Source organism: Salmo trutta, chromosome 12, assembly GCF_901001165.1.
Source record: "Salmo trutta chromosome 12, fSalTru1.1, whole genome shotgun sequence".
In the NCBI taxonomy this organism is placed as follows: Eukaryota; Metazoa; Chordata; class Actinopteri; order Salmoniformes; family Salmonidae; genus Salmo; species Salmo trutta.
In genome coordinates this window covers 96,690,952-96,707,569 of record NC_042968.1, presented here as the reverse complement: position 1 = coordinate 96,707,569, position 16,618 = coordinate 96,690,952, and the positions used below count along the sequence as shown (strand labels likewise).

The 16,618-nt window shown below is 42.9% G+C and overlaps 1 protein-coding gene across 1 annotated transcript in view; it reads right to left on the bottom strand.

Annotated features, from left to right (window-relative positions):
- layna (layilin a) overlaps nt 1–10,352 on the bottom strand; it is a 35,553-nt gene extending 25,201 nt beyond the window's left edge. Inside the window, exons 1-2 of the mRNA XM_029770429.1 lie at nt 10,206–10,352; nt 15–35 (exon numbers count right to left, since the gene is read on the bottom strand). Of these exons, the coding sequence (XP_029626289.1) occupies nt 15–35; nt 10,206–10,302 (118 nt within the window). The 5' untranslated portion in view covers nt 10,303–10,352. The remainder of the gene's footprint in view (nt 1–14; nt 36–10,205) is intronic.
- Nucleotides 10,353–16,618: the final 6,266 nt, after the last annotated feature.

The following is a 16,618-nucleotide window of genomic DNA, read 5'->3' as shown; positions in this document are numbered from 1 at the left end:
ACCCTGCACCTCACCTCTGACTTCAAAGAACTCTGCTATGGAGGGACAGACAGACAGACAGACAGACAGACAGACAGACAGACAGACAGACAGACAGACAGACAGACAGACAGACAGACAGACAGAGAGAGAGAGGGGCCAGTTAATGTCATGTTATTTTATGTTATATTTCTGTGTTAAATGAAATCCCCTTCCAACATAATGACATCAACAACATTCTGATGTAGATGAGAGAGACTGGGCTAGGGCGGTACACCGGGATATTCAGTACTACCGGCACTGAACACAAGGGGTGCTGTTTTATTAAACCCCACTGATCATCTGTAATCCAAAGGTTAGCAATGCTAACAAGTACATGTACAATCCCATAGAGAATGCTAACTAAATGCTAATGAGTGTATTGTGAACATTTTATAGTGTCTGACCTAAACTATACAAGTATACAATTAACTAAAAAATGCTACTCACATTTTGCTGCACACACATAACTAATATTAGACATGAAGGCTCTTGATCCAGGAGGGGATTCTCTGCTGTTACCAAGCGAATCCTTGATTTTGGAAGACGCTAACCACTTAGCTAGATAGCTAAATAGCTACGACACTGTAAATTAGCAAACCAAATCCACAACTGCAGAACATTTAGCACATTTTAGACAACTATCTTAATAGCTACAAGATATCTAGCTGGCAAACATTTAATTACGAATTCCATGCTGTAATTAGATCACCTAGCGCATGCTGCACAACACTTAAAAAGTAGCAACAAATATTCTAATTGTTTAAAAAAAAATCAAAGAAATAGTTTCAATGGTATTGAAAAACCGTCCCGTGGATTTTTCCAAATACCCCGGTATATATGGTATACCTCCCAAGAGAGAACCAACCACTGTCTGTATCTGAGGAACAGAGATGATAGAGAACCAACCACTGTCTGTATCTGATTATAGAGAACCAACCACTGTCTGTATCTGATGATAGAGAACCAACCACTGTCTGTATCTGATGATATAGAACCAACCACTGTCTGTATCTGAGGATAGAGAACCAACCACTGTCTGTATCTGATGATAGAGAACCAACCACTGTCTGTATCTGATGATAGAGAACCAACCACTGTCTATTTCTGATGATAGAGAACCAACCACTGTCTGTATCTGATGATAGAGAACCAACCACTGTCTGTATCTGATGATAGAGAACCAACCACTGTCTATATCTGATGATATAGAACCAACCACTGTCTGTATCTGATGATAGAGAACCAACCACTGTCTGTATCTGATGATAGAGAACCAACCACTGTCTATATCTGATGATAGAGAACCAACCACTGTCTGTATCTGATGATAGAGAACCAACCACTGTCTGTATCTGATGATATAGAACCAACCACTGTCTGGATCTGATAGAGAACCAACCACTGTCTGTATCTGATGATAGAGAACCAACCACTGTCTGTATCTGATGATAGAGAACTAACCACTGTCTGTATCTGATGATATAGAACCAACCACTGTCTGTATCTGAGGATAGAGAACCAACCACTGTCTGTATCTGATGATAGAGAACCAACCACTGTCTATATCTGATGATAGAGAACCAACCACTGTCTGTATCTGATGATATAGAACCAACCACTGTCTGTATCTGAGGATAGAGAACCAACCACTGTCTATATCTGATGATAGAGAACCAACCACTGTCTATATCTGATGATAGAGAACCAACCACTGTCTGTATCTGATGATAGAGAACCAACCACTGTCTGTATCTGATTATAGAGAACCAACCACTGTCTGTATCTGATTATAGAGAACCAACCACTGTCTGTATCTGATAGAGAACCAACCGCTGTCTGTATCTGAGGATAGAGAACCAACCACTGTCTGTATCTGATGATATAGAACCAACCACTGTCTGTATCTGAGGATAGAGAACTAACCACTGTCTGTATCTGAGGATAGAGAACCAACCACTGTCTGTATCTGATGATAGAGAACCAACCACTGTCTGTATCTGAGGATAGAGAACCAACCACTGTCTGTATCTGAGGATAGAGAACCAACCACTGTCTGTATCTGATGATAGAGAACCAACCACTGTCTGGATCTGATAGAGAACCAACCACTGTCTGTATCTGAGGATAGAGAACCAACCACTGTCTGTATCTGAGGATAGAGAACCAACCACTGTCTGTATCTGAGGAAGAGTCTCTAGGATACTGCTGCAGCCTCACTGTCAACCATAGCTGTCTGTGATGAGCTTAATGCAGCATTTCTGCTCTGGCAAGACTTGTAGGATGATGAAGCTACTGCAGAATCAGTCTGGATTAATTAACAGCGTACTGTAACACCCCTGTCTGGATTAATTAACAGCGTACTGTAACACCACTGTCTGGATTAATTAACATCACTGTCTGGATTAATTAACACCACTCTCTGGATTAATTAACATCACTGTCTGGATTAATTAACATCACTGTCTGGATTAATTAACATCACTGTCTGGATTAATTAACAGCGTACTGTAACACCACTGTCTGGATTAATTAACATCACTGTCTGGATTAATTAACATCACTGTCTGGATTAATTAACACCACTGTCTGGATTAATTAACAGCGTACTGTAACACCACTGTCTGGATTAATTAACAGCGTACTGTAACATCACTGTCTGGATTAATTAACAGCGTACTGTAACACCCCTGTCTGGATTAATTAACAGCGTACTGTAACATCACTGTCTGGATTAATTAACAGCGTACTGTAACTCCACTGTCTGGATTAATTAACAGCGTACTGTAACTCCACTGTCTGGATTAATTAACAGCGTACTGTAACACCACTGTCTGGATTAATTAACATCACTGTCTGGATTAATTAACATCACTGTCTGGATTAATTAACATCACAGTCTGGATTAATTAACACCACTGTCTGGATTAATTAACAGCGTACTGTAACATCACTGTCTGGATTAATTAACAGCGTACTGTAACACCACTGTCTGGATTAATTAACAGCGTACTGTAACATCACTGTCTGGATTAATTAACAGCGTACTGTAACACCCCTGTCTGGATTAATTAACAGCGTACTGTAACATCACTGTCTGGATTAATTAACAGCGTACTGTAACTCCACTGTCTGGATTAATTAACAGCGTACTGTAACTCCACTGTCTGGATTAATTAACAGCGTACTGTAACACCACTGTCTGGATTAATTAACAGCGTACTGTAACACCACTGTCTGTATAGTAAGGCTTGTTACGCCTACAAGGCTATATAACAAAAAAAAGTGTACTTGTGTGTGAAAGTGTGTGTGTCTGTCTGTGGTATGTGTGAGGCAGGGTTTCCGATAGCCGGCTTTTAGCCACAAAAAAAATAGAAAAGCCAATTAATAAAATTGGCGCAGGCCAGTTGCCCTGGAGAAGAAAAAAAAATCCCAGCCTCTTCACTGATGGCAACACCAGTCAATGTACAGTACTGTGCAAAAGTTTTAGGCAGGTGTGAAAAAAATGCTGTAAATTAAGAATGCTTTCAACACTAGACATGTTAATAGATTATATTTATCAATTAACTAAATGCAAAGTGACAGACGAAAAATCTAAATCAAATCCATATTTGTTGTGACCACCTTTTGCCTTATGGTGGCAAAATTGCAAGATTATGTTATAATGCTTTTATTGCATCATGGTTGTTTTATTTAACAGAATAGAGTATTTTGTTAACTATTGTGTGTGTTCTACTGAGGATGGGCCTCTGGGAGATAACGCTGACCGGAGATTTAAGATGTCTTTGGGTGATAAAACCTTAAGAGCATTCCAGAACATGAGTTAATGTTTCTGTTCTATACCGTACCAGGAAGAGATGGGTCCAGTTTGGAGTAGGAGGACCAGACACTGGTCTGTTCTATACCGTACCAGGGAGAGACGGGTCCAGTTTGGAGTAGGAGGACCAGACACTGGTCTGTTCTATACCGTAGCAGGAAGAGATGGGTCCAGTTTGGAGTAGGAGGACCAGACACTGGTCTGTTCTATACCGTACCAGGGAGAGACGGGTCCAGTTTGGAGTAGGAGGACCAGACACTGGTCTGTTCTATACCGTACCAGGAAGAGACGGGACCAGTTTGGAGTAGGAGGACCAGACACTGGTCTGTTCTATACCGTACCAGGAAGAGACGGATCCAGTTTGGGGTAGGAGGACCAGACGCTGGTCTGTTCTATACCGTACCAGGGAGAGATGGATCCAGTTTGGAGTAGGAGGACCAGGGACTGGTCTGTTCTATACCGTACCAGGGAGAGACGGATCCAGTTTGGAGTAGGAGGACCAGACACTGGTCTCTATACAATGAACACTGTTGACACAGCAGATACTGTCTGCTATGTATTATAGATATCTTTCATACAAATCTTCACCTTGTGACCCATTCTATATATCTGCTGTTCGTCATGTAGGTTGAAAGGGGTGTATCTTGACTATAAAAGACCTTTGTACTTTTGTCTCGGCGCTCCCAACGGATCATCAGAGACGGTGATTCGTCCACCAGCCATCGCTATTGCAAAGCTCTCACCATTAAAGATGTAGTTTAAATATAACTCTGACTTGTGTGATAAGTTTGTCTGTCCTCATTTGATAGTAAAGAAATGAACCACCACAGCCTTCAAAACAGCATCAGTTCTTCTAGGTACACTTGCACAAAGTCAGGGATTTTGTAGACATGTAGTCAGGTGTATGATTAAACAATTATACCAAACAGGTGCTAATGATCATCAATTCAATATGCAGGTTGAAACGCAATCATTAACTGAAACAGAAACAGCTGTGTAGGAGGAATAAAACTGGCTGAGGAACAGCCAAATTCAGCTAACAAGATGAGGTTTCTGAAGACAGTTTACTGTCTAAAGTCAAGACTGAGCACAGCAACAAGTCACAAGGTAGTTATACTGCATCAGCAAGGTCTCTCCCAGGCAGAAATTTCAAGTCAGACAGGGGTTTCCAGATGTGCTGTCCAAGCTCGTTTGAAGAAGCACAAAGAAACGGGAAACGTCGAGGACCGTAGACGCAGTGGTCGGCCAAGGAAACTTACTGCAGCAGATGAAAGACACATCATGCTTACTTCACTTCACAATCTGGAAGATGTCCAGCAGTGACATCAGATCAGAATTGTCAGAAAACAGTGGGACCCTGGTACACCCATCTACTGTCTGGAAAAGTCTGGTCAGAAGTGGCCTTCATGGAAGACTTGCGGCCAAAAAGCCATACTTCCGACGTGGAAACAAGGCCAAGCGATTCAACTAAGCACGAAAACACAGGAACTGGGGTGCAGAAAAATGGCAGCAGGTGCTCTGGACTCATGAGTCAAAATGTTAAATATTTGGCTGTAGCAAAGGGCAGTTTGTTCGCCGAAGGGCTGGAGAGCGGTACACAAATGAGTGTCTGCAGGCAACAGTGAAGCATGGTGGAGGTTCCTTGGAGGTTTGGTGCTGCATTTCTGCAAATGGAGTTGGAGATTTGGTCAGAATTAATGGTCTCCTCAATGCTGAGAAGTACAGGCAGATACTTATCCATCATGCAGGTAGCATAGTGGGGCGGCAGGTAGCCTAGTGGTTAGAGCCTAGTGGGGCGGCAGCTAGCCTAGTGGTTAGAGCCTAGTAGGGCGGCAGGTAGCCTAGTGGTTAGAGCCTAGTGGTTAGCCTAGCGAGGCGGCAGGTAGCCTAGTGGTTAGAGCCTAGTGGTTAGCCTAGTGGGGCGGCAGGTAGCCTAGTGGTTAGAGCCTAGTGGTTAGCCTAGTGAGGTGGCAGGTAGCCTAGTGGTTAGAGTCTAGTGGTTAGCCTAGTGGGGCGGCAAGTAGCCTAGTGGTTAGAGCCTAGTGGTTAGCCTAGTGGGGCGGCAGGTAGCCTAGTGGTTAGAGCGTTGGGCCAGTAACCGAAAGGTTGCTAGATTGAATCCCCGAGCTGACAAGGTAAAAATCTGTTGCTCTGCCCCTGAACAAGACAGTTTACCCACTGTTCCCCAGTAGGAGGTCATTGTAAATAAGAATTTGTTCTTTACTGACTTGCCTAGTTAAATAAAGGTAAAAAAATAATAAAAATAATTTTAAAAATGCAATACCATCAGGGAGGAATCTGATTGGCTCCAAATGCATTCCGCAGCATGACAACGACCCCAAACATACAGTCAACGACCCCAAACATACAGTCAACGACCCCAAACATACAGCGAAAGTCATTAAGAACTATCTTCAGTGTAAAGAAGAACAAGGAGTCCTGGAAGTGATGGTATGGCCCCCACAGAGCCCTGATCTCTACATCGTCGAGTCTGTCTGGGATTACATGAAGAGAGAGAAGCACCTGAGACTGCCTAAATCCACAGAAGATCTGTGGTTAGTTAACCAAGATGTTTGGGCCAACCTACTTGCCGAGTTCCTTCATAAACTGTGTGCAAATATACCTAGAATAATTTATGCTGTTTTGAAGGCAAAGGGTGGTAATTGATAAATATAATCTATTAACATGTCGTGTTGAAAGCATTTTCCAATTTAACAGCATTTTTTCACACCTGCCTAAAACTTTTGCACAGTACTGTAAATACATTTGATTGGTCATGTTTATCGGTCTATACATGACTTTCTAAAATGTAGTGGAATTAAATTGGTGCAGTATATTTGTTATGTATCTTATTTATCACATGGGTACAGTATACAGATGCAGATCCTTTGAGTGGAAAATCTGTCAGACAGAGGGACAGCTGTTGCTACAGCATCTCAAACAGGAAATGCGTAGACAAGGGAAGGCAGGCTTCATCAGTGCATCACACCCCACTTTGCAATGAGCTGGAGACAGCCTGGTTCCTCTCTAGGTTTCTTCCTAGGTTCTGGCCTTTCTAGGGAGTTTTTCCCAGCCACCGTGCTTCTACACCTGCATTGCTTGCTGTTTGGGGTTTTAGGCTGGGTTTCTGTACAGCACTTTGAGATATCTGCTGATGTGAGAAGGGTTTTATAAAAACATTAGTTTGAAATTTGAGTGGGTATACATTTGAAAATATATATTTAATTGTTTGAAATCCGAACGTTTTACTACATATTATGAGGCTTGTCTTACCTTGTTTCAAAGCAGCCTAGCCAAAATCCGACCATATCTATGGAGGCAATTATTTAATATCAACTTTCTTTCATTGTGCAGTAGCCAAAGACACAATCCGGGTCATATTAGCATCCCATGCTAGTTGATGATAATCCTACTCCCATTAGCAACCCATGCTAGTTGATGATAATCCTAGTCATATTAGCAACCCATGCTAGTTGATGATAATCCTAGTCATATTAGCATCCCATGCTAGTTGATGATAATCCTAGTCATATTAGCAACCCATGCTAGTTGATGATAATCCAAGTCATATTAGCAACCCATGCTAGTTGATGATAATCCTAGTCATATTATCAACCCATGCTAGTTGATGATAATCCTAGTCATATTAGCAACCCATGCTAGTTGATGATAATCCTAGTCATATTAGCAACCCATGCTAGTTGATGATAATCCTAGTAATATTAGCATCCCATGCTAGTTGTTGATAATCCTAGTCATATTAGCAACCCATGCTAGTTGATGATAATCCTAGTCATATTAGCAACCCATGCTAGTTGGTGATAATCCTAGTCATATTATCAACCCATGCTAGTTGATTATAATCCTAGTCATATTAGCAACCCATGCTAGTTGATGCATATTAGATCTCCCCTCTTTGCTAACAAGCCACTGCTCCAAAACCGCCATAAAAAGCCAGACTACGGTTTGCAACTGCACATGGGGACAAAGATCGTACTTTTTGGAGAAATGTCCTCTGGTCTGATGAAACAAAAATAGAACTGTTTGGCCATAATGACCATCGTTATGTTTGGAGGAAAAAGGGGGAGGCTTGCAAGCCGAAGAACACCATTCCAACCGTGAAGCACGGGGGTGGCAGCATCATGTTGTGGCGGTGCTTTGCTGCAGGAGGGACTGGTGCACTTCACAAAATAGATGGCATCATGAGGTGGAAAATGATGTGGATACAGTGAAGCAAAATCTCAAGACATCAGTCAGGAAGTTAAGCTTGGTCGCAAATGGGTCTTCCAAATGGACAATGACCCCAAGCAAACTTGAACTCAATCCCATAGACAATTTGTGGACAGAACGGAAAAAGTGTGTGCGAGCAAGGAGGCCTACAAACTTGACTCAGTTACACCAGCTCTGTCAGGAGGAATGGGCCAAAATTCACCCAACTTATTGTGGGAAGCTTGTGGAAGGCTACCCGAAACATTTTACACAAGTTAAACATTTAATGGCAATGCTAACAAATACTAATTGAGTGTATGTAAACTTCTGACCCACTGGGAATGTGATGAAAGAAATAAAAGCTGAAATAAATCACTCTACTATTATTTTGCCATTTCTTAAAATAAAGTGGTGATCCTAACTGACCTAAGACAGGGAATTTGTACATTGATCTGGTACTTCCTATATATAGCTCCACATTGATCTGGTACTGGTACTCCCTGTATATAGCTCCACATTGATCTGGTACTCCCTGTATATAGCTCCACATTGATCTGGTACTTCCTGTATATAGCTCCACATTGATCTGGTACTCCCTGTATATAGCTCCACATTGATCTGGTACTTCCTGTATATAGCTCCACATTGATCTGGTACTTCCTGTATATAGCTCCACATTGATCTGGTACTCCCTGTATATAGCTCCACATTGATCTGGTACTGGTACTTCCTGTATATAGCTCCACATTGATCTGGTACTTCCTGTATATAGCTCCACATTGATCTGGTACTCCCTGTATATAGCTCCACATTGATCTGGTACTTCCTGTATATAGCTTCACATTGATCTGGTACTTCCTGTATATAGCTCCACATTGATCTGGTACTTCCTGTATATAGCTCCACATTGATCTGGTACTTCCTGTATATAGCTCCACATTGATCTGGTACTTCCTGTATATAGCTCCACATTGATCTGGTACTTCCTGTAAATAGCTCCACATTGATCTGGTACTGGTACTCCCTGTATATAGCTCCACATTGATCTGGTACTGGTACTCCCTGTATATAGCTCCACATTGATCTGGTACTCCCTGTATATAGCTCCACATTGATCTGGTACTTCCTGTATATAGCTCCACATTGATCTGGTACTTCCTGTATATAGCTCCACATTGATCTGGTACTTCCTGTATATAGCTCCACATTGATCTGGTACTCCCTGTATATAGCTCCACATTGATCTGGTACTGGTACTTCTTGTATATAGCTCCACATTGATCTGGTACTCCCTGTATATAGCTCCACATTGATCTGGCACTGGTACTCCCTGTATATAGCTCCACATTGATCTGGTACTGGTACTTCCTGTATATAGCTCCACATTGATCTGGTACTTCCTGTATATAGCTCCACATTGATCTGGTACTTCCTGTATATAGCTCCACATTGATCTGGTACTCCCTGTATACAGCTCCACATTGATCTGGTACTGGTACTCCCTGTATATAGCTCCACATTGATCTGGTACTTCCTGTATATAGGTCCACATTGATCTGGTACTTCCTGTATATAGCTCCACATTGATCTGGTACTTCCTGTATATAGCTCCACATTGATCTGGTACTTCCTGTATATAGCTCCACATTGATCTGGTACTTCCTGTATATAGATCCACATTGATCTGGTACTTCCTGTATATAGCTCCACATTGATCTGGTACTTCCTGTATATAGCTCCACATTGATCTGGTACTTCCTGTATATAGCTCCACATTGATCTGGTACTTCCTGTATATAGCTCCACATTGATCTGGTACTTCCTGCATATAGCTCCACATTGATCTGGTACTTCCTGTATACAGCTCCACATTGATCTGGTACTTCCTGTATATAGCTCCACATTGATCTGGTACTTCCTGTATACAGCTCCACATTGATCTGGTACTTCCTGTATATAGCTCCACATTGATCTGGTACTTCCTGTATATAGATCCATTCTTGTGTATTTTATTTCATTCCTCTTGTTACTATTTTTTATTTTAAGTATTATTTTTAAACTCTGCATCTCTTCAGCAAGCATTTCACAATAAAGTCTATACCAGTTGTATTCAACACATGTTACAAATACAATATGATTTGATTTGGTGTGTCTCACTCACCGGTGATAAGGCTGGCCGCAGCAGACTGGAGCAAACACACAACCACCAGATTCACCATCTGGTCCTTCCTCCTTCTCTTCTTTACCTCTCCCTCCATCAGAGAACTGACCAACTGCAGCCCCGAAGTCAGATATACAGGCTTTATTAACAACGCACTACTGTACAGGCTACTAACTACTCAAGATAATAGAGACCAGGCTTACGACAGAGAGACTCTCCCTACACACACTGAACCACTGGTAGAGAGAGAGAGAGAGAGAGAGAGAGTGTATGTGGATGTAATCTTTTAAGAGCAGTTTTAATGATGATGAGGAGGGGGGAGAGGAGGGGGAGGTGGAGGGGAAGGAGAAGGGGGAGGAGGAGGGGGAGGAGGAGGAGGGGGGGAGGAGGAGGGGGAGGGGGGAGGAGGGGAGGAGGAGGGGAAGGAGGGGGAGGAGGAGGAGGAGGAGGGGGAGGAAGATGTTAGTTATTGATCTTGAGAGTCGGGGATCTAATCAGCAGAGTGCTACTGGGTCTAAACGCTGACTAGACTACAGACACACTACTGACTAGACTACAGACACACTACTGACTAAACTACAGACACACTACTGACTAGACTACAGACACGCTACTGACTAGACTACAGACACACTACTGACTAGACTACAGACACACTACTGGCTAGACTACAGACACACTACTGGCTAGACTACAGACACACTACTGGCTAGACTACAGACACACTACTGACTAGACTACAGACACACTACTGACTAGACTACAGACACACACTACTGATTAGACTACAGACACACTACTGACTAGACTACAGACACACTACAGACTAGACTACAGACACACTACTGACAAGACTACAGACACACTACTGACTAGACTACAGACACACTACTGACAAGACCACAGACACACACTACTGGCTAGACTACAGACACACACTACTGACTAGACTACAGACACACACTACTGACTAGACTACAGACACACTACTGACTAGACTACAGACACACTACTGGCTAGACTACAGACACACACTACTGGCTAGACTACAGACACACACTACTGACTAGACTACAGACACACTACCGACTAGACTACAGACACATTACTGACTAGACTACAGACACACTACTGCCTAGACTACAGACACACTACTGGCTAGACTACAGACACACTACTGGCTAGACTACAGACACACTACTGGCTAGACTACAGACACACACTACTGGCTAGACTACAGACACACTACTGACTAGACTACAGACACACTACTGACTAGACTACAGACACACTACTGACTCGACTACAGACACACACTACTGACTAGACTACAGACACACTACTGACTAGACTACAGACACACCCTACTGGCTAGACTACAGACACACACTACTGACTAGACTACAGACACACTACTGACTAGACTACAGACACACACTACTGGCTAGACTACAGACACACACTACTGACTAGACTACAGACACACTACTGGCTAGACTACAGACACACACTACTGACTAGACTACAGACACACTACTGACAGTAGCTTAACTGGCATCGTAGCGTCTGTCAGCAGACTGGCATGCGACAGCTAACGAGGAGGAGATTTTTTTGTCCCTGATCATTTGGACAAAACGAGTATCTGATGTATTATGGTGGTAAAGTTATGACATCATTAGCACTGAACATGTAAACAAACAAGCTATTGGTGACAAAACATTCAGTTGGAACGTTAATGATACTTGTGATAATACCCGAGAAGCCAGTGTTTGGAGGACGTATTGAAACGCTACCCAGTCGTTCGTTCTAAACGTTCCATTGCCATACTGGCTGGCAACGTTCTTATCCCTTGCTTGCTAGCTAGCCAACTACGGCTAACTTACAGTCAGGTCAAACAGTGCAGCCAGAATAACAACAGTAGCTGCATTTCTTTAAGCTGTTTTCTAGTGACATTTATTTGGATACATCCATAACAATGAGCTGAGGATGCACGATTTCACCTGGCATAGAAAATGTGCTCTCTCATCAGGACACTCGTTGTTCAGAGGAGCTAGCCAACAACACAGCCAACAACACAGGCAACAACACAACCAACAACACAGCTAAACACAATCACTTCAAACTGAAGCTGGAAAGACTGCAAACTAGCTGCACCTCTTTTCATTTCACCTTTTCTCAATGTACATTTCTTTGTCTCTATCCATAAACATCATGCCAGCTGATTCATGATTTCAACTGGCTGAGAAACGCTGCCTGCCTGTCTATCTCGTCTCGACTCCCGACATGTTCATTACTATGGGACAGCTGGATATCGAAGTTCAATACAGAAACAATGTTGCAAATGTCGGAGAGACAGACAGCAAGTTTTATACAAATCTCTGCTGTTGTAAACTAAATGTTAGTCATAAAGAAATGTGAGATAATATCCAGATGCTTTTTATAGTGGACGTCAAGTTTATAAATTGCCTGGCTGGGCTGATGAGACAGTGGATTCAGATGGAACAGGGTGAATAGGCATTTCAACGTCATAGATGTAGCCCGGTGGTAACTTGGGGATTAGGCACCGGCTGGAATGATCTTTTAACCAAACCGCATTAGACCCACCCGTTGTATAAATAGAAATAAACTTGAACCAATATCTTTGTGTTAGAGACCTCAGAAAGCTCAGACTTAAACTTACATTCACCAGCTCTGCAAGCGCTATAGGGTCAAAATACGTTAGTTGATCACCAAATATCGACTTTTGCTGAGCAACTATTTTCATTTACTTACGGTCAAAAAATCTAAAATGTACAAGCAACCGGAAAAAAATCCTATTCGGCAAATCAATCATTACTGCCACTCACAGGTCAGAAGTCTACAACAGCTCGTTACGCTGGGCGGTGCCACAGGTCAGAAGTCTACAACAGCTCATTACGCTGGGCGGTGCCACAGGTCAGAAGTCTACAACAGCTCGTTACGCTGGGCGGTGCCACAGGTCAGAAGTCTACAACAGCTCGTTACACTGGGCGGTGCCACAGCTCAGAAGTCTACAACAGCTCAATACGCTGGGCGGTGCCACAGGTCAGAAGTCTACAACAGCTCGTTACGCTGGGCGGTGCCACAGCTCAGAAGTCTACAACAGCTCAATACGCTGGGCGGTGCCACAGGTCAGAAGTCTACAACAGCTCATTACGCTGGGCGGTGCCACAGGTTAGAATTCTACAACAGCTCGTTACGCTGGGCGGTGCCACAGGTCAGAAGTCTACAACAGCTCATTACGCTGGGCGGTGCCACAGGTCAGAAGTCTACAACAGCTCATTACGCTGGGCGGTGCCACAGGTTAGAAGTCTACAACAGCTCATTACGCTGGGCGGTGCCACAGGTTAGAATTCTACAACAGCTCAATACGCTGGGCGGTGCCACAGGTTAGAAGTCTACAACAGCTCGTTACGCTGGGCGGTGCCACAGCTCAGAAGTCTACAACAGCTTATTACGCTGGGCGGTGCCACAGGTCAGAAGTCTACAACAGCTCAATATAGAAGGATTACTTTATCCTATCCCAGGTATTCCTTAAAGAGGTGGGGTTTCAGGTGTCTCCGGAAGGTGGTGATTGACTCCGCTGTCCTGGCGTCATGAGGGAGCTTGTTCCACCATTGGGGTGCCAGAGCAGCGAACAAATATATGGGGGATTGGAAATGTAGCAGACAATTATAGTGATGGAAGCTACAATCTACCCCCCCCCCCTGAGATTGTAGCTTCCATCACTATAGGCCTTTCCTGTTTCAGCATGACACAAAGCGTGTTCCATGCAGAAATCGTTTGTAGAGATCGGTGTGGAAATACATAACTGGTCTGCACAAAGCCCTGACCTCAACCCCGTCGAACACCTTTGGGATGAATTGGGACGCCGACTGTGAGCCAGACCTAATCATCCAACATCAGTGCCCGACCTCACTAATGCTCTTGTGGCTGAATGGAAGCAAGTCCCCTCAGCAATGTTCCAACATCTAGTGGAAAGCCTTCCCAGAAGAGTGGAGGCTGTTATAGCAGCAAAGGGGGGGACCAACTCCATATTAATGCCCATGATTTTGGAATGAGATGTTCGACGAGCAGGTGTCCACATACTTTTGTTGACCTCGGTCCTTCTTCTCTTCTTCGCGCTCTCCTTCTCAAACTGAACAGAACATAGGCTAGTCCGCGCGCAATATAGTGCATTTTATGGACTAGGCCTAATAAAAAAAATACAAAATTGGAAGAAACCTTTGACTCTCCTCCTGAACAGCTACTGTAGGCTTATGCAGCACAGCCATTGGTTAAGCAGCACAGCCATTGGTTACGCAGCACAGCCATTGGATAAGCAGCACAGCCATTGGTTACGCAGCACAGCCATTGGTTAAGCAGCACAGCCATTGGTTATGCAGCACAGCCATTGGTTAAGCAGCACAGCCATTGGTTACGCAGCACAGCCATTGGTTACGCAGCACAGCCATTGGTTAAGCAGCACAGCCATTGGTTAAGCAGCACAGCCATTGGTTAAGCAGCACAGCCATTGGTTAAGCAGCACAACAAAATGTTTTTGATGAGCAAGAGCATGTCGGGCCTCAGGGTTGGAATATCCATTGCGGTGTGTAATGCAGCCTACTTTTATTTACATCATCCCAGCAGCTATCTTAGAGATATAACTTTTTCTCTGTGCTTCTCCCAGCATGCACTTCAGAGCATATATCCTATAGGCTACGGATCATTTGATTGAGAACACACTAAATAGTCTATAGGTGCAGTTGATAGAGTTCTCAGTGGAGAATCAGAGAGGAGGGGTGGCATCGGGGCACACTTCGATATAAGAAACTAATTATAAAACACTGAAAAATATATCCTGTTATTAATGACCTATTACATGACCCTCCCCTGGGCTAGATTTAAAAAACAAACACTATACCCACCCCTTCAATGAAATGTAAAAAGTATGACACTCCCCCATTTTCCTCCAGGTAAACGTTCGGTAAATGTTGTTCCATCCCTTACCTTGGGAGATCAATAACTCACGATAGCAAATCAAATGGAAATGTTTGTAAGCGTTAGCTAGTAACAGTGGCGATGTTAGCATGCCAATCTTGGTAGGGCAAACAACCATTTTTTTTTTTTTGATGCATGCCAGCAACTCTAAACAATACATTAAATGCAGTTAATGCACTATAACTGTGACAAACGGTGCCCACGAATGTTTATGGTCTACATAAAGCTGTCCCGAGAGAGGAGCTTATGGCTGACTTGATTAAATAAATATGGCTTCTATTGACTCCGTGTTGATTTGTGTAAATGGATAAGAACCGTATTCTCCTTCAATAATAACAAACGTCGACATGAGTTTAGACTTTTGAACCCAACACAAACATTATTACATTTAGGTTCAGTAAATTCACAATGTTTGTTCTTATGCCATTAACACTTAGCTCTAAGTACAAGCAAGTGCAAGAAAAATGAGCTGCGACGAGGTCGGCCTACTGGTTCAGTAATTTCTAAATGGACAGCGACACAAATTCAGATAGATGTTAGATCAGACGCATTCAGCTGGGTGTTGAGGCCTTAACTTTACTCTTCTTTAAGACACCACAGAATGAGACCCAGACTCAGCGGTTAGCCTACCATGCAAAGTATTTTATTAGGACTATGTGGTCTAAAAAAGAAGGATAATACAATCACGAAGATCCAATTTTATGTACAGTTGAAGTCGGAAGTTTACATACACTTAGGTTGGAGTCATTAAAACTTGTTTTTCAACCATTCCACAAATTTCTTGTTAACAAACTATAGTTTTGGCAAGTCGGTTAGGACATCTACTTTGTGCATGACAAGTCATTTGTTCAACAATTGTTTACAGACAGATTATTTCACTGTATCACAATTCCAGTGGGTCAGAAGTTAACATACACTAAGTTGACTGTGCCTTTAAACAGCTTGGAAAATTCCAGAAAATGATGTCATGGCTTTAGAAGCTTCTGATAGGCCAATTGACATCATTTGAGTCAATTGGAAGTGTACCTGTGGATGTATTTCAAGGCCTACCTTCAAACTCACTGCCTCTTTGCTTGACATCATGGGAAAATCAAAAGAAATCAGCCAAGACCTCAGAAAAGAAAATGTAGACCTCAAGTCTGGTTCATCCTTGGGAGCAATTTCCAAACGCCTGAAGGTACCACGTTCATCTGTACAAACAATAGTATGCAAGTATAAACACCATGGGACCACGCAGCCTTACCGCTCAGGAAGGAGACGTGTTCTGTCTCCTAGAGATGAACGTACTTTGGTGTGAAATGTGCAAATCAATCCCAGAACAACAGCAAAGGACGTTGTGAAGATGCTGGAGGAAACAGGTACAAAAGTATCTATATCCACAGTAAAATGAGTCCTATATCGACATAACCTGAAAG